General features: G+C 41.4%; 1 protein-coding gene and 1 long non-coding RNA gene across 14 annotated transcripts in view; both read left to right on the top strand.

Moving 5' to 3' along the window:
* Positions 1–20979, top strand: part of LOC131932568 (RNA-binding motif, single-stranded-interacting protein 3) — a 136872-nt gene extending 115893 nt beyond the window's left edge. For 7 of the 13 annotated variants that reach the window (XM_059289496.1, XM_059289531.1, XM_059289571.1 and 4 more), the window contains 8 exons: positions 9134–9294; positions 9913–9971; positions 10530–10621; positions 12202–12445; positions 13601–13716; positions 13822–13874; positions 14514–14688; positions 16043–20979. In XM_059289496.1, coding sequence (XP_059145479.1) covers positions 9134–9294; positions 9913–9971; positions 10530–10621; positions 12202–12445; positions 13601–13716; positions 13822–13874; positions 14514–14688; positions 16043–16111 — 969 coding nt within the window. In that variant the 3' untranslated portion in view covers positions 16112–20979. Of the gene's footprint in view, positions 1–2513; positions 2836–8729; positions 8861–9133; positions 9295–9912; positions 9972–10529; positions 10622–12201; positions 12446–13600; positions 13717–13821; positions 13875–14513; positions 14689–15715; positions 15800–16042 lie in introns of those variants that run through there. The other 6 variants (XM_059289507.1, XM_059289536.1, XM_059289545.1 and 3 more) reach the window with 6 other exon arrangements.
* A 1018-nt stretch (positions 20980–21997) lies between these two features.
* Positions 21998–25362, top strand: LOC131932560 (uncharacterized). Its single transcript, XR_009384620.1, has 3 exons — positions 21998–22085; positions 23352–23462; positions 23732–25362. It is a non-coding gene; the product is annotated as an uncharacterized LOC131932560 (long non-coding RNA).
* Positions 25363–25582: the final 220 nt, after the last annotated feature.

Here is a 25582-nt window from a genome sequence, read left to right as displayed (position 1 = left end):
GTTCGGGCGGCCGTGGATAATAGTGTGTTGGTTGACTCAATGATTGGAGGCAGTTTTTTGTAGTGGGGAATGTTTGACACGAGAGGAAGAATGGCTTTAAGGCGACTCGCGATCTTTTACCTGCCCTTGACAGAGGTCAGAGAGGTCAATTAGTTCTATTAATGGTTGTATCACTCGTGGAGAGAAGACGTTTATGTTAGACTTCAGTAGGGCCATGTGGCCCGCCTTAAGTCGGCCACAGGTTAAAAACATTGGCATTACGTTCACCGGGCCAACTTTGTTAGAGCCATAGTTTGATGGGCCAACTTTGTTAGAGCCATAGTTTGATGGGCCAATTTTGTTAGAGCCATAGTTTGATGGGCCAACTTTGTTAGAGCCATAGACAGTTGACGTAATTACCTAAAAGAAAATACAGACAACGCGTGTCGTGTCAGTACTTAATCGTCGCTGTAATTAATCACGTCATTATGTCTTGTTGCTGTTATTAGCAACAGGAACTGAATTGTTTAATACAATGTCATACAAAATTCGGTATCAAATTGTTTCAAATGGTTTTGACCATTTCTTATCATACATAGTTTCAAATGGTTTTGACCATTTTTTCAACTGCTTGAACTGGGCACAATTTGGTCAGTAAGTTGCTGGACGTTGACCCCTATCAATCTGGTCCTGGCGGTTTTGTGCTTAGGTTGTGAGGGGTGGGATCTTGTCAGTCTTCAATCATGGGGTGGGATCTTGTCAGTCTTCAATCAATGGGTGGGATCTTGTCAGTCTTCAATCATGGGGTGGGATCTTGTCAGTCTTCAATCATGGGGTGGGATCTTGTCAGTCTTCAATCATGGGGTGGGATCTTGTCAGTCTTCAATCATGGGGTGGGATCTTGAAAGTCTTCAATCATGGGGTGGGATCTTGTCAGTCTTCAATCATGGGGTGGGATCTTGTCAGTCTTCAATCATGGGGTGGGATCTTGTCAGTCTTCAATCATGGGGTGGGATCTTGTCAGTCTTCAATCATGGGGTGGGATCTTGTCAGTCTTCAATCATGGGGTGGGATCTTGTCAGTCTTCAATCATGGGGTGGGATCTTGTCAGTCTTCAATCATGGGGTGGGATCTTGTCAGTCTTCAATCATGGGGTGGGATCTTGTCAGTCTTCAATCATGGGGTGGGATCTTGTCAGTCTTCAATCATGGGGTGGGATCTTGTCAGTCTTCAATCATGGGGTGGGATCTTGTCAGTCTTCAATCATGGGGTGGGATTCTGTCAGTCTTCAATCATGGGATGGGATCTTGTCAGTCTTCAATCATGGGGTGGGATCTTGTCAGTCTTCAATCATGGGATGGGATCTTGTCAGTCTTCAATCATGGGGTGGGATCTTGTCAGTCTTCAATCATGGGGTGGGATCTTGTCAGTCTTCAATCATGGGGTGGGATCTTGTCAGTCTTCAATCATGGGGTGGGATCTTGTCAGTCTTCAATCATGGGGTGGGATTCTGTCAGTCTTCAATCATGGGGTGGGATCTTGTCAGTCTTCAATCATGGGGTGGGATCTTGTCAGTCTTCAATCATGGGGTGGGATCTTGTCAGTCTTCAATCATGGGGTGAGATCTTGTCAGTCTTCAATCGTGGGGTGGGATCTTGTCAGTCTTCAATCATGGGGTGGGATCTTGTCAGTCTTCAATCATGGGGTGGGATCTTGTCAGTCTTCAATCATGGGGTGGGATCTTGTCAGTCTTCAATCATGGGGTGGGATCTTGTCAGTCTTCAATCATGGGGTGGGATTCTGTCAGTCTTCAATCATGGGGTGGGATTCTGTCAGTCTTCAATCATGGGGTGGGATCTTGTCAGTCTTCAATCATGGGGTGGGATTCTGTCAGTCTTCAATCATGGGGTGGGATCTTGTCAGTCTTCAATCATGGGGTGGGATTCTGTCAGTCTTCAATCATGGGGTGGGATCTTGTCAGTCTTCAATCATGGGGTGGGATCTTGTCAGTCTTCAATCATGGGGTGGGATCTTGTCAGTCTTCAATCGTGGGATGGGATCTTGTCAGTCTTCAATCATGGGGTGGGATCTTGTCAGTCTTCAATCATGGGGTGGGATCTTGAAAGTGGGATCTTAAAGCGTGTTCTAATGTTTACAAACGAAGCGTGACCCGAAGGAGGAAAAGTTCACGTCAATGTTCGCCTCGTCACGCTCCAACGGATAATGGTCAGGTTTCTTAATGGAATACGGACTTGTTGTGGTCAGTGTGTGGTCAGGGGGTGTGTGTGTGGTCAGGTGTGTGGTTATGTACGTGCGATGATCATGGACGTGTGGTCAGTAGGACTTGGTAAGTCCTCCTGCTATTCAACAGGTTGCATGATACCTGCGCCCCCCGCCGCCCCTCCCCCGGCGTGTTCAAGTCCTGGGATGAACGCGCGACCTGACACCAACAGCGTAGGCAGCCGGCCCACCCCGCCCTCTCCAAACTAATTTATTTACGTTTTTTTTTTCGGCGAAGATTCTTTGGGGTTGAGTTGCCTGTTATTTTTTATCTCGGTAGAAACGGGTTTAGTCGGTGGTGTAGTGGTCTCCTCTATAACTTGTGACTGTGTTGGATTATTTCTTCTTTTAGTCTCCCTATATGTAGCTGCTGTGGATTATAAGTAGCTGTTGTGGATTATATGTAGCTGCTGTGGATAATCTGTTCGGCTAGTCATACAACTTGTATCAGTGTTGGATTGTTCGAGTGACAAACTGAAGATGATGATGACGACTTTGATGCCGGCGTGTGACGACATGCGAATGGTCTGTGCGCCACTTGTCATACCACGCCCCCTGCAGTCCCCCATGGACTATGTACGTAACACAGGTCTAGCATCCGTTAAGTGGGTAAAAGGCGCAGTTGTTTCTTAGTTTACATTTGGGGTTTATGGTGTTACTTTAATAAGTAATGGGGGATGGGGTTCGTTCAAGGGTAAGTAATGGGGGGGGGGGGGTGGTATAAGTAATAGAAGAGTTATTTGATGGAATGTCGTTCGTAGTTTGTTTTAGTTTGTTGACATTCTAGATCCACTAAACGAGGGCATGTACTACTTTATGAATATCTTATACATCCTGGTCGGGGTAAATCTTCTAGACCAACTGCCAAATATTTACCACACAAATTTCTTACACAAAAACAATCTACTTGGAATTTGGCGAGCGGGGAGGGAGGGGGGGGGGTGGAATCACCTACGACACGGTAATAAGGCCGTCGTGTAGAGCCGTAAAGTGGTACTGTTGAAAGTTTCCTCCCTTACATTTTGTAGTGTAGAAAGTTAGGTTTGCGGCACAGTGGAATGTTGACGTCGGGGGGGGGGGGGGTACAAGCTATTGTATAAGCTAAATCAAAATAATGAAAACTGATTAATCAGTTGATAATAGTGACCAATGAAAACAAGACGCCATAGGCAAGGCACGCCCACCCATTGGTCAGCTGGTCAGGGCAGTTATTCCCCCCTCCCCCTCCCAGCTCACAGAAAATGGCGTATATAGGTACCTGTTCGATGGGTCACTCAGTCTAACTTTAGCCAGGAATTTTCGTGTCCACTATTGGATTACTAGCTAGAATGTTGTACATACTTTCTGTCACTGGCCGAATTAAGAAGGTAAGACGGGGGGGGGGGGGGGGGGGGGGGGCAAGTTGTGGACAGCGGCGGGGGGTTAGATATTATATTTTAGGCTTACATTCCTGTTGTCTGACAGGGGGGTTAGATATTATATTTTAGGCTTACATTCCTGTTGTCTGTGACTAAAGGATTTGACCAAGTACTCTGTGTGGGTTTTATAATAATTATGTCTGTGTGGGTATGTCTGTGTGGGTATGTAGTATATAGAAACTAAACAGTTAGTGTCGGGAAAATGTAGACCTTGTGAGGATACTGTGTGTGGGCATTAAAGGTTGTGTGTGGACATTGTAGGCTGTGTGTGGACATTGTATTAAGATCCGCCATTGAGTCAACTGGTCGCCATGGTTGGTTTATCAAGCGTGGTCGTGTCCCATTTGTCTGTGTCTGGGCCAACGATGGTCGGCCAGAAACATTTGTCTTAAATCTTGGTACATTTGTCACGTGACACATTTGTCTTAAATCTTGGTATATTTGTGACACAGCCTCGTTTTCCCTGCAAGCGGACACTGTTCGTCGTTTAGTTTTACAATTAATACCGTGTCTGCTTAACTCGTTGCTAGGCAACCATTTCATTAGTCCAACCCACCAACTACTAGTGTCACTGTTGACATGTCATTTCGTCGTTCCGCTCACAATCTTCCGCCCCCCTCCCCGGACTTTCTAGATCTGTTTTTATTCGCCCCTAGCCATTACAAGATCTGAACTAGGTAGGACATTATGGCCATTACAAGATCTGAACTAGGTAGGACATTATAGCCATTACAAGATCTGAACTAGGTAGGACATTACGGCCATTACAAGATCTGAATTAGGTAGGACATTATGGCCATTACAAGATCTGAACTAGGTAGGACATTATGGCCATTACAAGATCTGAACTAGGTAGGACATTATGGCCATTACAAGATCTGAATTAGGTAGGACATTATGGCCATTACAAGATCTGAACTAGGTAGGACATTATGGCCATTACAAGATCTGAACTAGGTAGGACATTATGGCCATTACAAGATCTGAATTAGGTAGGACATTATGGCCATTACAAGATCTGAATTAGGTAGGACATTATGGCCATTACAAGATCTGAACTAGGTAGGACATTATGGCCATTACAAGATCTGAATTAGGTAGGACATTATGGGCCATTACAAGATCTGAACTAGGTAGGACATTATGGCCATTACAAGATCTGAACTAGGTAGGACATTATGGCCATTACAAGACCTGAACTAGGTAGGACATTATGGCCATTACAAGATCTGAACTAGGTAGGACATTATGGGCCATTACAAGATCTGAACTAGGTAGGACATTATGGCCATTACAAGATCTGAACTAGGTAGGACATTATGGCCAGTCTTGGGTCTCTCTCTGCACTTGAACTAGTAGCGTCACTGGGGGGGGGGGGGAGAGGGGAGAACGCCCGCACTGTGTCACCTTACTAGGGGGTGACACCTAAACAAATATTACTCTAACTTTTGTCTGCTTTTTAAAGTTTTTAATAAGTGGACACGGTTATCTTCATCTTTAGACAGTTTCAAACTGTCAGCCATTCCGGGTCTGACCCTGAACTAGAAATGGCCCCCGGTCCTTGTGATTTAATTATTGATGGTTCACATACCACAAATGTTACCTCCCACCAATACCACATAGTTCACATACCACAAATGTTACCTCCCACCAATACCTCATGGTTCACATACCACAAATGTTACCTCCCACCAATACCACATAGTTCACATACCACAAATGTTACCTCCCACCAATACCACTGAATGGACCAGGATCATGCCCAGAACTACTAGCATGGCCCATAACCTCATTACCAGCACGTCAATAGGGTGATTTCCCTTTGTTACTTTTTTATTACTGTGTAAATCTCAATCAATATCTGCTGCGGTAACAACCCGCCAGTTTAGGCCACACTGGGCCACACGGAGCCTACACTGGGCCACACGGAGCCTACACTGGGCCACACGGAGCCTACACTGGGCCACACGGAGCCTACACTGGGCCACACGGAGCCTACTCTGGGCCACACAGAGCCTACACTGGGCCACATGGGCCACCAGCAAATGAGTTACTTCTGACATCGTGTGGCGATCAGTGTCGTAAAAAGCAATATCCCGGATCTGTATCCAATCGATCACAACCTTCACCTTGCTTGTAATTGTATGGCCGTCCAATACTGCAAGCGTCGCTTTACTTGTATGGCCGTCCAATATTACTTAGTGTAAGCGCCACACGCACAACATCTCCCATCTTGGATGCCATTTGACGATAGACTCGGATAGACCTGGATAAGTTCTAGATTTCAGTTCCTGGATAAGTTCTAGATTTCAGTCCCTAGAAAATGTAGCTCGTCAACTATGGGCTATAAATAGGTCATGTCTGGTGGGGTCGGGCAGAGCTCCTCACTGCCCTCAGCTGGTCAGCCATCTTTGGATGGTAAACTTCACGTATTTTGAATGAAGACAGACGTAAGACGATAACCTAGCACCAGTGGTTCAAGTATTGTTTGCCTACGTGTGTGTGTGTGTGGGGGGGGGGGGGGGATAGCCCAGGAGGGAGTACTTAAAATAAGTGGAGTCAAAGTAATTGTCGTCAAGTCTTCAAGTCTTGGACGCTCTTAGACCGCTGGACAAGTGCCGCACAAAGAGCAAATCATTTTTTTACAAAATCAGATCTTGTAAATGTTGACTTTTTCGTAGTTTGATGACCAAGGGGGTGGGGCTTGGAGCGACACACTGACTGATCAACAGTGGCGCCAACCGTGTCATGCTGGTAGACTACTATCATGTGTTGTGGATGGGGGGGGGGTGATATGTCGCTACGCCACTGCTGCAGACGCCAGTGTGTGATGATGGTGGGGGGTGATATGTCGCTACGCCACTGCTGCAGACGCCAGTGTGTGATGATGGGGGGGGGGTGATATGTCGCTACGCCACTGCTGCAGACGCCAGTGTGTGATGATGGGGGGGGGGGTGATATGTCGCTACGCCACTGCTGCAGACGCCAGTGTGTGATGATGGGGGGGGGGGGGGGGTGATATGTCGCTACGCCACTGCTGCAGACGCCAGTGTGTGATGATGGTGGGGGGTGATATGTCGCTACGCCACTGCTGCAGACGCCAGTGTGTGATGATGGTGGGGGGTGATATGTCGCTACGCCACTGCTGCAGACGCCAGTGTGTGATGATGGTGGGGGGTGATATGTCGCTACGCCACTGCTGCAGACGCCAGTGTGTGATGATGGTGGGGGGTGATATGTCGCTACGCCACTGCTGCAGACGCCAGTGTGTGATGATGGGGGGGGGGGTGATATGTCGCTACGCCACTGCTGCAGACGCCAGTGTGTGATGATGGTGGGGGGTGATATGTCGCTACGCCACTGCTGCAGACGCCAGTGTGTGATGATGGTGGGGGGTGATATGTCGCTACGCCACTGCTGCAGACGCCAGTGTGTGATGATGGTGGGGGGTGATATGTCGCTACGCCACTGCTGCAGACGCCAGTGTGTGATGATGGTGGGGGGTGATATGTCGCTACGCCACTGCTGCAGACGCCAGTGTGTGATGATGGTGGGGGGTGATATGTCGCTACGCCACTGCTGCAGACGCCAGTGTGTGATGATGGTGGGGGGTGATATGTCGCTACGCCACTGCTGCAGACGCCAGTGTGTGATGATGGTGGGGGGTGATATGTCGCTACGCCACTGCTGCAGACGCCAGTGTGTGATGATGGTGGGGGGTGATATGTCGCTACGCCACTGCTGCAGACGCCAGTGTGTGATGATGGTGGGGGGTGATATGTCGCTACGCCACTGCTGCAGACGCCAGTGTGTGATGATGGTGGGGGGTGATATGTCGCTACGCCACTGCTGCAGACGCCAGTGTGTGATGATGGTGGGGGGTGATATGTCGCTACGCCACTGCTGCAGACGCCAGTGTGTGATGATGGGGGGGGGGGGTGATATGTCGCTACGCCACTGCTGCAGACGCCAGTGTGTGATGATGGTGGGGGGTGATATGTCGCTACGCCACTGCTGCAGACGCCAGTGTGTGATGATGGTGGGGGGTGATATGTCGCTACGCCACTGCTGCAGACGCCAGTGTGTGATGATGGTGGGGGGTGATATGTCGCTACGCCACTGCTGCAGACGCCAGTGTGTGATGATGGTGGGGGGTGATATGTCGCTACGCCACTGCTGCAGACGCCAGTGTGTGATGATGGTGGGGGGTGATATGTCGCTACGCCACTGCTGCAGACGCCAGTGTGTGATGATGGTGGGGGGTGATATGTCGCTACGCCACTGCTGCAGACGCCAGTGTGTGATGATGGTGGGGGGTGATATGTCGCTACGCCACTGCTGCAGACGCCAGTGTGTGATGATGGTGGGGGGTGATATGTCGCTACGCCACTGCTGCAGACGCCAGTGTGTGATGATGGTGGGGGGTGATATGTCGCTACGCCACTGCTGCAGACGCCAGTGTGTGATGATGGTGGGGGGTGATATGTCGCTACGCCACTGCTGCAGACGCCAGTGTGTGATGATGGTGGGGGTGATATGTCGCTACGCCACTGCTGCAGACGCCAGTGTGTGATGATGGTGGGGGTGATATGTCGCTACGCCACTGCTGCAGACGCCAGTGTGTGATGATGGTGGGGGGTGATATGTCGCTACGCCACTGCTGCAGACGCCAGTGTGTGATGATGGTGGGGGGTGATATGTCGCTACGCCACTGCTGCAGACGCCAGTGTGTGATGATGGTGGGGGGTGATATGTCGCTACGCCACTGCTGCAGACGCCAGTGTGTGATGATGGTGGGGGGTGATATGTCGCTACGCCACTGCTGCAGACGCCAGTGTGTGATGATGGGGGGGGGGGGTGATATGTCGCTACGCCACTGCTGCAGACGCCAGTGTGTGATGATGGGGGGGGGGTGATATGTCGCTACGCCACTGCTGCAGACGCCAGTGTGTGATGATGGTGGGGGGTGATATGTCGCTACGCCACTGCTGCAGACGCCAGTGTGTGATTAGATAAGACGAGCACAGATAACGTCGGATGGTTTGTTTAGATCTGGTTTATGTGTACAAGTCGGTCAGCTGCCAGTCCGTCGAGTGACCACAAGTTCCTGGTATAGCCGCCAGGAAGTAAAGATGGACGGCTCACACCGGCCACATTCCTACATGTCTGCCCGGAGAAAAACGGTTAGTGTCGGCTGTCGTTTGCCCGCCTTTCTTGGACTGGGTTCTCTGCCTGTCTGAGGCATGTCCGTAACATGTTCTCAAACCTCCGTGTCGGAACGTCATGAGCGTCCTCGTCCGGTCCGTCGTTAAGTGTCGTGTCACTGGTTTCCTTCACCAACCGTAAACTCTGACACCCCCCCCCCCCCACACACACACTTCTACACTCCCAGTTGGACCTAGACATGTACTATCCCGTGTGTGCTGCATCTAACGAGGTCCCTGTTCTTGTTTCAGAACTATCCATCACGCAGCATGCCGGCCAACAGCCCCAACACAACGTCCAGTCAGTCCTCGAACCAGAGCCAGTCAGGCGAGCCACTGAGCCGGACCAACCTCTACATCCGGGGTCTCAACCCCAGCACGACAGACAAGGACTTGGTCAACCTGTGCAACTCGTAAGTTCCTCACATCCCCCACACACAGCCCCCACACACACATCTACAGCCCCCCACACATCCCCACGCACATCTACAGCCCCCCACACATCCCCACGCACATCTACAGCCCCCCACACATCTACACATCCCCACACCATCTACAGCCCCCCACACACATCTACAGCCCCCCACACACATCTACAGCCCCCCACACACATCCCCCACACCATCTACACATCCCCACACCATCTGCAGCCCCCCACACACATCTACAGCCCCCCACACACATCACCACGCACATCTACAGCCCCCACACACACAGCCCCACGCACATCTACAGCCCCTCCTCACATCTACAGCCCCCACACACATCCTCCACACATCTACAGCCCCCCACACACAGCCCCTCCTCACATCTACAGCCCCTCCTCACATCTACAGCCCCTCCTCACATCTACAGCCCCCACACACATCCTCCACACATCTACAGCCCCCCACACACATCCCCTGCACATCTACTGCCCCCCACACCAACTCCCCACGTACATCTAGTCATCCCCCCCACACACACACAATTAACTAATATACCATGGCTAAAGCTTCCATGATATCACTAGTGAAACTATCTGTCAACAGGTTTGGAAAAATTACATCAACAAAAGCTATCATAGATCAAACTACCAACAAATGTAAAGGTAATTTTTACATTTCACAGTTGGGGGGTGTATGGGGTGGGCAGGTTGTAACACTTCCTGTTATAGGGGCCTGAGTAACTTTGAACAAGCCCTTACACTGGACGCTAGTTTTAGTTAGACCATTAATTAGCAAGTTTTAATAACCTACAGCTTCATTGGTTGCTGCTGCTTGCCATGAATATGCAAAAGTCAGTTGTCACTTGTTACATTGACAGCTGATGGTTCAAGTTATTTTCTGGTTAGTGGTTCAATGAGCTTGGTTGATAGCAGCTTGTGCCCTATACAGCCATCTGTCTAGGGGGAGAGGCATGACAAGCTTGGATCTGTCTGCTTACTTGAGCTCTAGCCATCAGGTTACTTGAGCTCTAGCCATTAGGTTACTTGAGCTCTAGCCATTAGGTTACTTGAGCTCTAGCCATTAGGTTACTTGAGCTCTAGCCATCAGGTTACTTGAGCTCTAGCCATCAGGTTACTTGAGCTCTAGCCACCAGGTTACTTGAGCTCAGCCATCAGGTTACTTGAGCTCCTGCTGTAGCTGAGGTTGTTGTGTGTTCACAGGTTATGGTTTTGTAGACTTTGAGAATCCCCAGGCAGCAGAGCTGGCAGTTCAGGCTCTACAGAACCAAGGCATACAAGCACAGATGGCCAAAGTAAGTCTTTTCAATAGTTTATCTCTCATTTCATTATCTCTTTTAAAAGTTAATTTGTTCTGTGTTGTGATCTAGTTCTATTTGTAGTGTGTTGTGATCTAGTTATATTTGTAGTGTGTTGTGATCTAGTTATATTTGTAGTGTTTTAATCTAGTTATATTTGTTCTAGATCTAAGTTGTGATCTAGTTGTATTTGTTCTACTCTAGATCTAAGTTGTGATCTAGTTATATTTGTTCTACTCTAGATCAAGTTGTGATCTAGTTATATTTGTTCTACTCTAGATCAAGTTGTGATCTAGTTATATTTGTTCTACTCTAGATCAAGTTGTGATCTAGTTATATTTGTTCTACTCTAGATCAAGTTGTGATCTAGTTATATTTGTTGTAGATCTATGTTGTGTGTTGTGAAAAGTTTAACTGGCCAGCTGCTTGTCGTGTGTTGTAGTTACACGCTAGACATATAGCTACAGATTACCCTGGTACAAATACATGGGACGTGTTTTGATATCTATACGTGTGGCGTACCGTCGCCTTGTCGACCACACTATAGTCCACATAACCCATTGAATCAGTCACAGTTGGTTTTTAAAACGTGTATTGAAATTAGTACCGCGATCATTGATAAAAGGGGACGCGATCCCGCATAAACAAGATTAGATTACAGAAGAAAGGAAAGTGCATTCCATTAGTAAAATTCCCAATTGATTGAGTTGTGGCACATGAGTTCCAAACGTGTTTTGTCCTGTATGCAAACTTCGCCGTTGGCGTGTAGCGGAGCCAATAAATCTTGGCGACACTTTACAACCGCTAGGCTAGAAGAGCTACGCACGCTCAACGTAGATTGGACGTTTCGTCTTTTGTTATCTTCAAGATAATGTTCTCGGGTTTCTAAATGACCAAATCTCGAGTCAAGTATTCGTGGCATACCACCCCCGCCCTCACAGAGCTGTATTTTATTGCAGTATTGTCTGTGCTTTTAAATAGGTTTTTCATCTAACTTGCATTGAAGAAAAGAACTTTTTTTTTAAAAATCGGGCCCAAGCCTATACTGTTGTATTATATAATATAGAATTTTATAGATTATAGATAGTATGTTAAGGAAGTTCATGTTTCCCTTTGGTTTTTTTTCAACCTCTGGTAATCATATTCTATCTAAGCAACTCACCATGGCCCATTCACTAGCCCCAGGCACCGTGTTAGACTCATTGGATGCTTGCACCATTACTTAAATTTACTGAGGGATCGTCCATCAATGACTCTTTTTAAAGATGTTTACCCCAAACCCCCCACACATAACGTGCCCATTTAGTAACACAAGATTCCTTTTATCCAAATCCTGTTGCCCCTTAAAGTTCAGATCTAAGAACCCCTCCAATCACATCACCATTTGTGTTCAAAAAATTTTTTGCCCCCCCCCCTCCACTGTTACAACACCCTATCTGTCTCTTCTGTATGTGCATGATCCCTGGCTGGTAACGTACTGAAATGTGTAGTTGATTTAGTCAAGATGTTTGTAACTTGCTATCCTTGTATAAGCAATGGGGTATAGCCTTGAATGGGTGTGACCCAACTTCTCATAGAAACTGCATGTCTACTCCCACCAGCAACAAGAGCAGGACCCAACCAACTTGTACATTGCCAACTTGCCCATGTATTTCATGGAGAAAAATCTAGAGAACATGTTCAAGGAATATGGAACAGTTATCTCTACACGGATCCTCCGCAAACCAGATGGCCTGAGTAGAGGGGTAGGCTTTGCCAGAATGGAATCTAAAGAAAAATGTGACCAGATCATTAATGCATTTAACAACAAAATGTTGCCAGGTATTTGACACTTGTATGCATTTGCTACCCTAGACAAATGGGAATATTATCATTGCTGTCAAGACAATTTGAAATAGTATCAGTGCTACCTAGATAATTAGAAATATTATCATTGCTAACGTAGACAATGGACACACCAGCGAGAAAAGTCTCAAAGGTATTGAGAGGTCCATAAATCAATTTAAAAATCATGCGCGGCATAGTTACAATTAATATGGGTATAAAATCCTGCCTGTCTTAGTTTTTTTCGGACTTTACTAAAGATTGGATGTATCTGATGTTTTTAATATTTTCGGTAACTAAATAAAAATTTAAAAAGCAAAAACAATTTGGTTTTCACGTGTAATGGCGACATAAACAATGGCATCCTGCTATTCGATAGGCCGCCATAAATTTTATTGTACACATTGTAAGCTAAAAAAAGAAAAACTAGGTCATGTTTAAATTTGCATTGTTATTTAAAAACTTGATCTGCAAAGTTTTGTAAACAAAAAAACTAAAGTGGGGCTGTCAGAAATCGATCACGGAGTTCCTGTACAGCCAATCAATGTTTGTGAAACATCGGGTTATAACTTAGGCTTGATGAAAATAAATAGAAGTGTAGCCTTAAACTCAACAAATTATTTTCAAGTTCTCTAAATCTGCAACTTGTATAGCATTGATTCTAAAAATATTAAATTTCTGAATTAATTTTAGGCTTAAGTTTTTAATAAAATTTTATCTTATTATTTTTACGGTCCTAAATCTAAAAAAGCACATCTGTATTCCATATCAACATTACGGAAGGATTTTCGTCAACTCACTGGTGTCCATTGTAAATGTTATCAGTGCTACCTAGACAATTGTAAATGTTATCATTGCTACCTAGACAATTGTAAATGTTATCATTGCTACCTAGACAATTGGAAATGTTATCATTGCTACCTAGACAATTGTAAATGTTATCAGTGCTACCTAGACAATTGTAAATGTTATCAGTGCTACCTAGACAATTGTAAATGTTATCAGTGCTACCTAGACAATTGTAAATGTTATCAGTGCTATCTAGACAATTGGAAATGTTATCAGTGCTATCTAGACAATTGGAAATGTTTTTGAACTGCCGCCTGAATGAGCCCTGCTGCCTGCCTGTATCACAAAGCTTTATTTCTGCAGGTAGCACAGAGCCCTTGTTGGTCAAGTTTGCAGACAGTGGTAACAAGAAAAAGACAAGTCCAACAGCGCTCACACCTCGACTCTTCACGCCTGGCAGAGAGGATGCTGGGATTTCAGTAAGATTTTTTTAGTGGACACATTTTTCTTAACTGCTTTTGGAAATGTGAATGTCAAAGATAATTTTCAACTAACTTCACCCATATATTTTATCCTTTTTTTAGGCAATACATTTTGCATATGAACAACAATTAGCTGCAGCAGCAAACTTAAATGGGTAAGATTTTTTTTGTTTGTTATCTGTTGGTCAGCTAGTGAGATAACCTCTTCCAGTAGGTCAGCTAGTGAGCTAACCTCTTCCAGTAGGTCAGCTAGTGAGCTAACCTCTTCCAGTAGGTCAGCTAGTGAGCTAACCTCTTCCGGTAGGTCAGCTAGTGAGCTAACCTCTTCCGGTAGGCCAGCTAGTGAGCTAACCTCTTCCGGTAGGTCAGCTAGTGAGCTAACCTCTTCCAGTAGGTCAGCTAGTGAGCTAACCTCTTCTGGTAGGTCAGCTAGTGAGCTAACCTCTTCCAGTAGGTCAGCTAGTGAGCTAACCTCTTCCGGTAGGTCAGCTAGTGAGCTAACCTCTTCCGGTAGGTCAGCTAGTGAGCTAACCTCTTCCGGTAGGTCAGCTAGTGAGCTAACCTCTTCCGGTAGGTCAGCTAGTGAGCTAACCTCTTCCGGTAGGTCAGCTAGTGAGCTAACCTCTTCCGGTAGGTCAGCTAGTGAGCTAACCTCTTCCGGTAGGTCAGCTAGTGAGCTAACCTCTTCCGGTAGGTCAGCTAGTGAGCTAACCTCTTCCGGTAGGTCAGCTAGTGAGCTAACCTCTTCCGGTAGGTCAGCTAGTGAGCTAACCTCTTCCATTTTGTCCCCACAGGCAGTTTATCAACTACGGTGTTCCGACCCCTACAATAATGCCAGCAGGGTTGATGCCCCGGGGCTATACGTCAGTGGCGGCCACCAACCCTGTCACCACGTACCAGATGTCCTCCAACCCAGGCCCCACTGGATGGTTGCCCCAGTATTTGGTGCAACCCCACCAAATGCCACATGTAAGTCATTCCAAACTTGTAACACTACATAACACTTGTTCATATATTTTTTAACAGTTTGTCACAAATTTTTCATATATCCTTCATATTAACAGTGCATAAACAGTTATTAAAATTACAACATTTTCAACACAGACATATTTAGAGCATGTAAACTGATTATACATGTCATCAGGCTATGTGGATGTTACAAATAGTTCAAATACAAAAAGTAAATGTAAATGCATGATTTTAACCATATTATCATACATTATAAAGAGATGGTTAATTACCTAATTATTAACTAATTAAATCTTCAGACTGAACAATTTTACTAATAAATATTCAAGTTTTCTAATATTGATGAGCTATGTTTTATTTTACAAAGTTGTTTGATGTTGATTGCTCATAAGCCTTGGTAGTTTTTTCTAATGACGCATGGTGAAATGATCTGCTTGTTTTCTTTCATGTTGCTTTGCATGTTTTAATTCATTTTTAGTCCTATGAAACTAGACCATGACAACAGTAATTGGTTTAATTTCATTTGGCTGTTCTTCACACTTGAGTAATTGCTGTTTACTAAGTTGAGTTAAAGTGATAATTAAAGTGCCATGCTTAAGAAACTCTCCTAAATATAGCTTGCCAAATTGTTGTTACTAATTGGATTCACCTTTTGGCTGATTTAAGATTGAGTGAATTGACTGAGCCATCTTGTAGATCTATCTTGTCCCCATGTGTCATGTACAGGAAGTGTTGTCAGAAGTTTCTACACTGCTGGTGACTGCACATGATCTGACAACTTCCTGGGAATTTCCATTTGTGCTACTTGTTAAAGTCTGTTCCGCTCTAGTAAACAAGCTGTTATGATAAAATAATGTTCATTTTAAAAACAAATTTTGGGATAAAGTTGAGCCCTCCCTCATGACCCTCCTTTTCTGGACCATTCTTAGTTTTTTTTCTCTTTTTGGAATTGGGAAAGCTGAATTTTGTATGCATTTCTACTGGCCATTGTATGACTGAGTTTGATTTTCCTTTTCCCAACGTTTAGTCGAGTGAAGATGTCAGTGGTCTTGTTGATTCTGGCTTTTATTACATCCGCACTTGATCTATCTGGGCTGGTGCTGGTGCTCAGGTATGTAGCAGCGGGAGTCCTCAGTGGTCCAACACATGTCCGTGTCTTCTTTGCTGCATAACCTTTATCAATGCATGTTAAACTTGTAAAGGGAAATTAAGGAGGGGAGGGGCAGACCATATGGATTGTTAATCAGATGAATGGCAGAGGTTTTAAGAGTAGACCCAGCAAGCCATAGCATTTAGTGCTGGCATGTGTTGTGTGGATGTGTGTAGCTAACAGTGTGGTGTCTCTAATCTCCAGATCTTGCCCACCACAGTCCACCCTGAGCTGGCCGCTGCCACCATGCTGGATCCCAGTTTGCTGATGTAACACCCTGTCAGTACCTCGCAGCCTCATTGTCTACCTGCCTTCAGTGTTTGTCAGGCAGTTCTATTTGTTTGCATCCATTTCATCATCTTAGATATCAAATTTTTACTTTTCTGCCATTGTTGTTTTATGCACGAAAACTGTTCATGAAATCTGATGCAGTTTTAAGCTTTTTTCATCAAATGATTTTTAAAATGATTTTTAACATTATTGTGGACTGCTCCAACTGTTTTCTTTTATTAATTTTGGGTGTCGAGATATTTGTCTGTGAATGTAATCTAGGAAAGATATCCGACTTTTTTCTATAAATGCACTTTTATTAAAATTGCAAAACTGCTATAAATATGGAAATGTCATTTTAGAAATGACCTTTTATATTCATCAATTTATTTCTATTTATGAGATTTGTCATTTTTAAAGTAATGCGCAAAGTTCCAGTAATTTTAGACATTGTAAAACTCCGCAGCTGTGATAGACTTTTATAACAAATTTGCATATTTATTTACCCCATACGTTAATAACTTTTAAGCAATAATGGAAAATTTTATTTATTACCTTTTTAGTGTACATGTGTAGTTTTTCTACTCTTGCTACTAAGTTAGTGAATGTAGTAAAAATCTGTTTACCCTGGACAGTACATTTCAATGGTTTTCATTGCTTCAAGCCAGATGAAAAAATCAAGCCACAAATTTGTAGAGATCACTGAGTCTCCCTCTGATGTTTACATGTGTATATAGTTTATAATGCCTGTCATACATTGGGTGAAAATATTTCATTGAATGAGTAGGTGCATTGTTAGAAAGTAGACCTTGTGCATCATGTTCATATTTTTTTCCTCATATTTTTATCATTTATTTTTTGTTTTAAAAATCAAAACCTTGGAGATGTTTTATTTCTAATGCTATGCAATTTTTAGTTCAATCTTTTTAACTCTTTTTGCTAATGTTTGCAATTTTTAACTTTCCAATGCATTCACTTACTGGAGAAATGTTCCTAATAAGATCTGTGAGATTCATGTGACTTGCAACAGTTGTCTATGACTAACACTAATTAAACCAGCTCATGTTCCAACTGTTGCTGGGTGTGCATCTATTACAACTGCATTAAAATTGTCACGGCATGAGTCCCAGGTGTAAGAAAGTTTCCAGGAGATTCTGTGCCGCTGGGTTTTGCTAACCTTTGAGTTGATGTTGCTGCTGTTCTTTGCAGATGGTAACCAGCAGTACGGGTACGGGCAGTACGCTCGACCCAACATCCTTGATTCCACAACTGACCGCCCAGATGGGACAACTTCAACTGTCAACAACTTCGGTAGGCACTTAGCATGTTGCCTAGTGGTTCTTCTGTTTGAAGGCTTTACACCTGTTCTTTGGTCTTCTGTCCACTTGTAAAGCTCTTTTTTTCTCGAGTTTGTTTTTCCAGTCTAAACTTTAATTTTTTTAAATTTCAATGTCCTGCCTAACAATGTTCATCAGATGGCATGCTAGTGCATGATTTAAATGCTTGATTTTTCTACCATGGCTTGCAAGGATAGGCTCTTGAATGTGTCAGACAGGACACTGGAAATGTCCACTCGATGGCTTCAGTTGACTAGAATGATTCCTCTGTGAATGAACTACTTTCTCCTGTGATTTTCCTGTTGGCAACTCAAGACCTTTAGGTGTTTTTCTTTCTTTTGCACCTCCACATCAAACCTCCATTTGTTTTAGTCATGCATTTCCCTACAAATTGTTCTTTTAGAATCACCAGGAAAATGCCCTGTACCCCCTCCTGACTTGTGATTGTTTACTAGCTTTTAAATCTGTAAATAATTTTTTTCTTTTTAATTGCTTAACATTTAAAGATTTTTTGATTGCCGGTATTCAAGCTTTTTTTTGTCACCTACCATTTGAAAATGTTTCATATTTCAACATCAAACATACAACCAAAGAATTGTATTGAAAATCCAAATATATTTTTTCACACTGGTAAACAATAAGATGCTTTAGAAATAAATTTATCTATGTAGATTCAATGTGGTAATTATTTTTTTACTTAGGTTTTACGAAGTAACTTTTAAATTACTGAGTAATTCTTGGTGTTCTTATTTTGGTGTTTGATATACGAGTGGTACCACTGCTGATATATGTTAAAACCAGCACGTCAAGTGAATTTATGCAATGTTTTTAATGTGCCCCATGTGTACAGGTTTGAAACATCCTTGATGTATATAAACTAACTGAATGATCATCTCACTCAGTTCTCTTCTGGAACAAATTATTCTTGTTTGATTCATTTAGGTGCTGAACTCTTAAAGATATTACCTATGGTTATCTATCTGTATCTAGTATATTGTCAATACTTCAGATCTGTGTATCCCAAGCTGAAATTGTAATTATATCTAGCAATACTCTTTAGCACTAAAAGTTTGAAAATCTGTAGCACTAATCTTAAGCACTTAAAGTAATTCATCCAGCTGTAAAATTTTGTATCCTCTAAGCTGAAATGTAAAGAATCTGTAACAAAATGTAATGAATCTGTAACAATCTTCATCACTAACAGGTGTCAAAATCTTATCTGTAGCACTATTTAGTGTGGCGTGAATAAACATTACATTTTATTCACGGTCATGTAATCCTATCAAACAGCTGTTTGCAATTTGTATCCTTGCTGTCTGCATCTTGTATCCTAGCTGTCTGCAACTTGTATCATAGCTAGTGATAGGTAGAACTACCACGAGGAGTTGAATAGCTTCCATATAGCACTTATTATATCAAGTTGTCAATGTAAGAATTTACCCTGGTATATTTTTGATCAGACAATATTTGTTCTAAGACTGTTGATCAGCAACTTTATAAAAACACAAATATCAAACAAGCATTTGTACAGATATACTACTGGACATCATTCATATCATTCATATTTCTTTTGAATATCGGCGTTTCATTTTGACATGGATTTTTATCCTTTTTAAATTTTTTGTCTTTTAAAATTGTTGCTTCATTTTGTACAAATTGTCACATTCAAAATGATTGTACTTTTAAAACCATTGTACTTGAACATGCTTCATGAATAAATTGTTTTTCAATAAAAGAGGGATTGGTTTGTATATTGGAGCTAAACTTGTGTACACAGAATACCTCAGTTCCATTGACGTCAAATTGTTTTGATATGAAATTAGGTTTTGGGTCAAGAAATTAGAATAGTCATTTGCTCTGAAAACTCTAAATTTGATTTTGGCTTTTTTTAGATTGTAGGTCAGGAACTTGACTGAAACAATGACCGCTGGTAGTTTGACCACTGTTAGCTTGACTGACCGTTAGCTTGACTGACTGACCACTGTTAGCTTGACTGACTGACCACTGTTAGCTTGACTGACTGACCGTTAGCTTGACTGACTGACCATTAGCTTGACTGACTGACCACTGGTAGCTTGACTGACCACTGGTAGCTTGACTGACCGCTGGTAGCTTGACTGACCGCTGGTAGCTTGACTGACCGCTGTTAGCTTGACTGACTGACCGTTAGCTTGACTGACTGACCACTGGTAGCTTGACTGACTGCTGGTAGCTTGACTGACCACTGTTAGCTTGACTGACTGACCACTGTTAGCTTGACTGACTGACCACTGTTAGCTTGACTGACCGCTGGTAGCTTGACTGACCGCTGGTAGCTTGACTGACCACTGGTAGCTTGACTGACCACTGGTAGCTTGACTGACCACTGGTAGCTTGACTGACCGCTGGTAGCTTGACTGACCACTGTTAGCTTGACTGACTGACCACTGTTAGCTTGACTGACCGCTGGTAGCTTGACTGACCGCTGGTAGCTTGACTGACTGCTGGACAGATTGACCGCTGGTAGATGTACATATGTTGCCTTGCTGCCTGGACACAGATGTGGCAAACATTCCAGTCCTCCTGGCAGTCCCCCACCCCCCACCTCAAGAGGCTTTCACATCTGGTAACAAGAAGCAGATATTTGAGTGATCCAAATGAAGAAAACCAATGCTGGTGTGAAAGCCTCTTTGAATTTGGAACTTGTCAATTACTTTTTTGTGGTGGTGGGAATTTTTTTTTTATTCAAGATCTTGTGTCATAATTTATTTTCTCATTTTAAAGAATAATGCATAACTTGTCAAAGATCAAAGTAGTTAGTTGAAAGTGTGTTTTGGGGTCTTTTACTTATTAAAACTTACATGTCTGCCCAAGACAAAATGTTGTATGTGCATTAATGTTAATGATAGCATAAATGATAGTTTTGTCTAATGCAAATTTAGAATAAAGTATTGATATTTGAATTGAATATTAAAGGCACAATGACAAGACATTTGTATGTGGCTATACATAATGCATAATTGAGTTGATTTGAAACCTCCATGTGTGAGTGTCCACTTTTGGAAGAAAGATCTGCTTATGTTTTTGACTGTATCCATTTTAGTTTAGCATCAAGATGGAAGTGTGAATGAACAATGCAAGACATTTTGAACATTCTCTTGTACGTCAGGTTTGACTTGCAACTTCCTACTTTGTCATTGGGCTAGATGTTTATTATTACCTCTACTAATTGGTCTAGTTTTAACTGCTCCAATTAGAAAGACTCCAAAACTGTAGCATGAATGAAGTGTGAAAGCATTGCTTATTATGAGGGGCCATTATTCACAAGTAGCTTTTTATACACTTTTTACAAATGCTGAAAATGTTTTTCATTATCATTTCTCCCTCTCTCGCAAGTTGAGGAATTAGGAATATTCTTTCAAAAGCTTTGAGTGAAAATGTCCCATTTTTTTCTGCTCCCCTTTTCTCACCTATTTTCATTTTTTTCACTTTAGTTCTGGGTATGTGAAATGGCATGCATTTTTAGAAGACAAAAATAAACCTTTTTTTAAAATCTATACTTTGATGAGATGTTGCTTTTTATTTTGTCTTGTCAAATGTTTGTTTATTTTAGAAAAGTGATAGTATAAATAAACCTGAAACAAATTTCAAATCAATTCTTCATAAACTCTTCTTAAACTCGAATCAAAATTTAAGCAAAGGACTCCAGTAGAAAATAGAATAATGTAACCACTTGAAACTCAGTGTTGAAAATAACTTGACATCTACATATTTTAAGAATAGTTTTTGTACGAGTTTACAAGGAATAAATGACACTTGGTGGTTTCTAATTGACTAAACTAGTTGGACAAGTTTATTCTATACTTGATGTGTTACTCTATTTGTGCATGTGTATGAAATGTTTAATAGCTCCTCAGGTACAAGGGATTTTCTCATTTAAAAAAAAAAATTCTTTAGAGATGAATTTTACTTGTTCTTTGGGATAAAATATACAAGATCTATAGCAAATTGTTAAAGGCATTAGTATCAATTTTTATATTTTTAAAAATATACTATAAAATGTATCTGAATTTTGTAATGAAATGTTTTAATAGTTTGAATCTTTAAATTTGTAATCCAGACATAATCTGAGATTTTCAGATCTAGTAATGACATTTAAACTAGGTTACAATGAGATGTTTGGAAAGATGTGGAACATCTTGATCTACTCTTTTTCTTTGCCTGAAACTTGTCATGCTTGGGGTTTGGTAGTGTTTGCAAAAAAATGTTCAGGAAAATGAATCCCACAATGTTCATTTTTTAAAACCAAAACTTCTTGTAAACCTTTGGAAGTTCCTAAAATATTCAGGGGCATAAAATAAGTTATAAGAAGCAGCAGGCTTTCTGTTTAATAGAACATAACAAGTAATGGCCTTTCTGCTAATAAATTTTGTGTTTGTAAAATGTTGAGGGGCATGAAAAAGAGCAATGTTAGAAGGAATGGCTTTTCTGTTTAAAAATTTCAAGTATTTGAAAACTATTGATTTCTTTGAGCTCAAGTTGAAAATGTTGATGAACTTTGAGCCATCTCTTCATTTCAGTACTTGCCTGGTCACTATACACAGGTCTATCAAGCCAGTCCTCAGGCAGCCATGCTCCAGCCATTAACTTTACCTATAGAAGTAAGTCTACACCTAACTGAGATGTTGTTCAGATAAGCCCCGCCAAAATGTTTACCCCCCCCCCCCCCCCCACCCCACCACCCAAAAAAAAAGATTGTAAAAAATAGGATGTTATGAAACTTGTACTTTTAGTTTTTAGCCTGACCTGGACCATAATCCTAACTCTATCCTAACTCTCTCCTAACTCTATCCTAACTTTGATTCTAGAGGCAGGTAAAGCGTTGTTTTATGGAGTACTTTTAAATATTCAAATGTCTGGACATCAGGAATAGGTCGAGGTTGCGTGGATACATAAATTGGAGCTTGCAAAAAGTGGCGGGGCTTAACTTTTTACATTAGGGGTCATCCATAAATGACGTCACGCTTTTTTGACGATTTTTACCTCCCCCCCTCCCCTCCGTCACACGTCGTCACAAAAAGTCAGACCCCCCCCCCTAAAATGACGTCACACCTAAACCTACAACCCCCTCAAAATTGCAGTTGAATTTTTTTAAAACATCGATATTTTTCCAAAATCTTGTCTAAACTATTACAATTTATTAAAACAGTTATCTAAAACGCGAAATAACGTCTAAAATTCGTTTTCTAACATTGCTTTTTTATAATGCAAAAATGTGACGTCGCAACATCTGAACCCCCCTCCCCCTCATCACACATCGTCACAAAATTACGGACCCCCCCTCCCCCCTACGAGTGTGACGTCATTTATGGATGACCCCTTAGTGACAGGGCTTAACTGGACAAGATTCCCTAACCCTATTTCATTGTATTGGTCATTTATGAGAAAAAAAACCTTAGGAACATTCAGCTATTCTTTTTTGTAAACATAATTTCTAAGTATCCATTTTTCAACATTTCAGTTTTAGCTAAAGATCTAGATTTTCAAACACTTTATTTATTTGTTACAAGTGTATAATAAAAACGTTGCAATAACAAGCAAAAAATAGAAATAAATTTTCTTGAGCTATAAAAATAAAAGCAACAGTTGCTCTAGTTGTTTTAATGCTGTCTTTAATTTTTAATTTAATATCTAATTAGATTGTAAATGTGCATTTTGCATTAGTCATCTAACAAGCACTTATCTCAAAAATTGAAGGAAATAGAGGCTTACTTTTTTGGAGCACAACCAGACAGACAGACTGTCAGACAAGCAGACATTTTCACTTCAGACAAAAGTTTATAGAAAATAACATCGAATAAAAAAAAATAAAAAAATATTTAAATGAATTTTTTCTTTAAACATTATTGATTTTGTTTCCTCAACAGGATCATCACACTTTAGTAGATGATAGATCACATCATCATTTTACAGCTTACACTTCAGTGCCTAAATAAAACTGTTCTACACTAGTCTAGATTCCCGTTTTATTTCTTATGGTGAGTCCTTTTTTTTTTGCTGGCTACTTTTTATTTATCTATAATGAGGTAGTATTTTATTGCTGGATAGCTAATTTTCTTATGGTGAGTCATTGATTTCTCTTTATAATAACTGCAGTATTGTAAACACTTTGATTACATTTTTAATGGCAGATTTGGTTTCCTTAAGACTTTACTTATCTTAAAAAATATGATAAATTATATTCTTGATAAGCAAAATAAGAACACATTGCAGTGACAAGAAATAAAAAATATTGTTTCATTTTCAGAATTCCAGATTTTTCCATTTATTTTGGCTGCCTATGATCTTGTGCAGAAACGATCAGTGACTTATGTACTGACTGCAGTCATGCATGCACATTAGTGATTCAGGCTGTTTTCATTGGATGCAGTTTTTGTGCATCAGTTGTGTGTTCATGCTGCAATATTGAGTTAAATATGCAAGAAACTTTTTTGTTGCAGATGTTTTTAAATTAGAAAAATCAGCAAATCAGTCATAAATTTTCAACTGAAAATAGTGTTCTTTAAGTATGTGTCATTATTTACTGAGCATTTTCATTTTTTGCATTCCGAGATCTCTAAAGTTTTATAACCCAAGAACTGGTTCAAGCACAGGGCTATGTTTGTGTAGCAGAATGTTTTTAATGGTTTTTTAAAATTGTGTTCCTATTAAAAATTATAAGATTCTCATAGAACACTGCTAGTAAAATGACATTTTATTTTCTAAAGTATTTAGTCTCATTTTTATTTATTTTCTTTACATTAAAATAATTTGATAATATTTCAATCAACTTAATATTAGATTAGTACAAGCAATGCATCAGGAACCAGTTTTGTTTAAAAATAATTTGTTTCTACAGAAACTGATGTCCTATCATAAAATATTTTTTCACTATACAAACAGTAATATTTGAACATTCTTGATTGAACCAAGTGCCTTTTAGAGTTTTAGATTGATTTTAATGTAAATATTTTATACATCATTTCTATTGTTTTATTGCCTTTTTAAAAGCTTTGCTTTTTTAGATTTACCAGTGGGAATATTACAAACTAAAACGGAGTTATGCTTTTAGTTGAGTGTAAAAAGCTGAACAGTTGTTAGATGTACATATTAGACTTAGTAAATGTAGTTACGTCCAAATATATTGTTGTGGTCATTTTTTGTCTGGTGATATTTTGTATTTCCATTGGCAATATACTGTTTCTGCAGCATACCTCTAGCTGACTGCAGCATATCTCTAGAAACTGCAGCATATCTGTAGTCTCTAGCTGAAGACTAGAGTATTTTCACTATTCATCTCTTGTTCAATGATTGCCTTAATTAAATTCAGTTAAATATTGTTTTAAAGATTTGCCTAAAATTCTTAGATTTTTATCAATTATTTCTATTGTTTGCTGATTTTATAAGAAAATAAGAAAAAAGTTGTGTCTGGCTTTGAAAACTTAAGTCAAGCATATCTTTAGTCTACATTTGCACATGCCACTGACCTGTAGGGACAGACCCTGCTCGATGCCCATTTGTTCTTTTTAGTAATTTCTTTCGACTAAAAAGAATTAACACTTGTCATCAATATTGGGCATTGGTTTAAAAACTGGCTTAAGAGAGAAAACAAAAACCACTCACAGTTTTATTCATGGCTTTAATGTCAGACTTTGGCCAGGACATTGCTGCCATTAGCTAGAGGTTGTAATTATCATTCTCATCATTTCTAAACACTGAACACCAGCTTATTATGGAAAAGTACAATGGCAGAACCAAAACTTCCTAACAAAAGCACCTTAGTACAGTGGTGTAGGCAGGGGGGGGGGGGTGGTAGGGGTATAAAACCGCACTTTTCAATCTATTAGGTAATTAAATTTATTAGGTGGACCCCTCTGTAAAAATATCTTTATTGTCATTATATATATATATATATATATATATATATATATATATATATATATATATATATATATATATATATATATATATATATATATAATATCTGAAAAAATTGAATCCCCCTCCCATGAGACAATCCTGGCTATGCCACTGCCTTAGGGGCATCTATGAGTCAGTTTGTTGAACATTAAATTCTACATAAATTCTACTTAAATTACTTTTTTCATCCATCATTGTG

The sequence above is a fragment of the Physella acuta genome, unplaced genomic scaffold (genome assembly GCF_028476545.2).
Source record: "Physella acuta isolate Inbredline_101_S28 unplaced genomic scaffold, ASM2847654v3 ptg000105l, whole genome shotgun sequence".
Lineage (NCBI taxonomy): Eukaryota > Metazoa > Mollusca > Gastropoda > Physidae > Physella > Physella acuta.
Note: the sequence above shows the minus strand (reverse complement) of the source record. Positions and strands in the feature narration are given on the sequence as shown.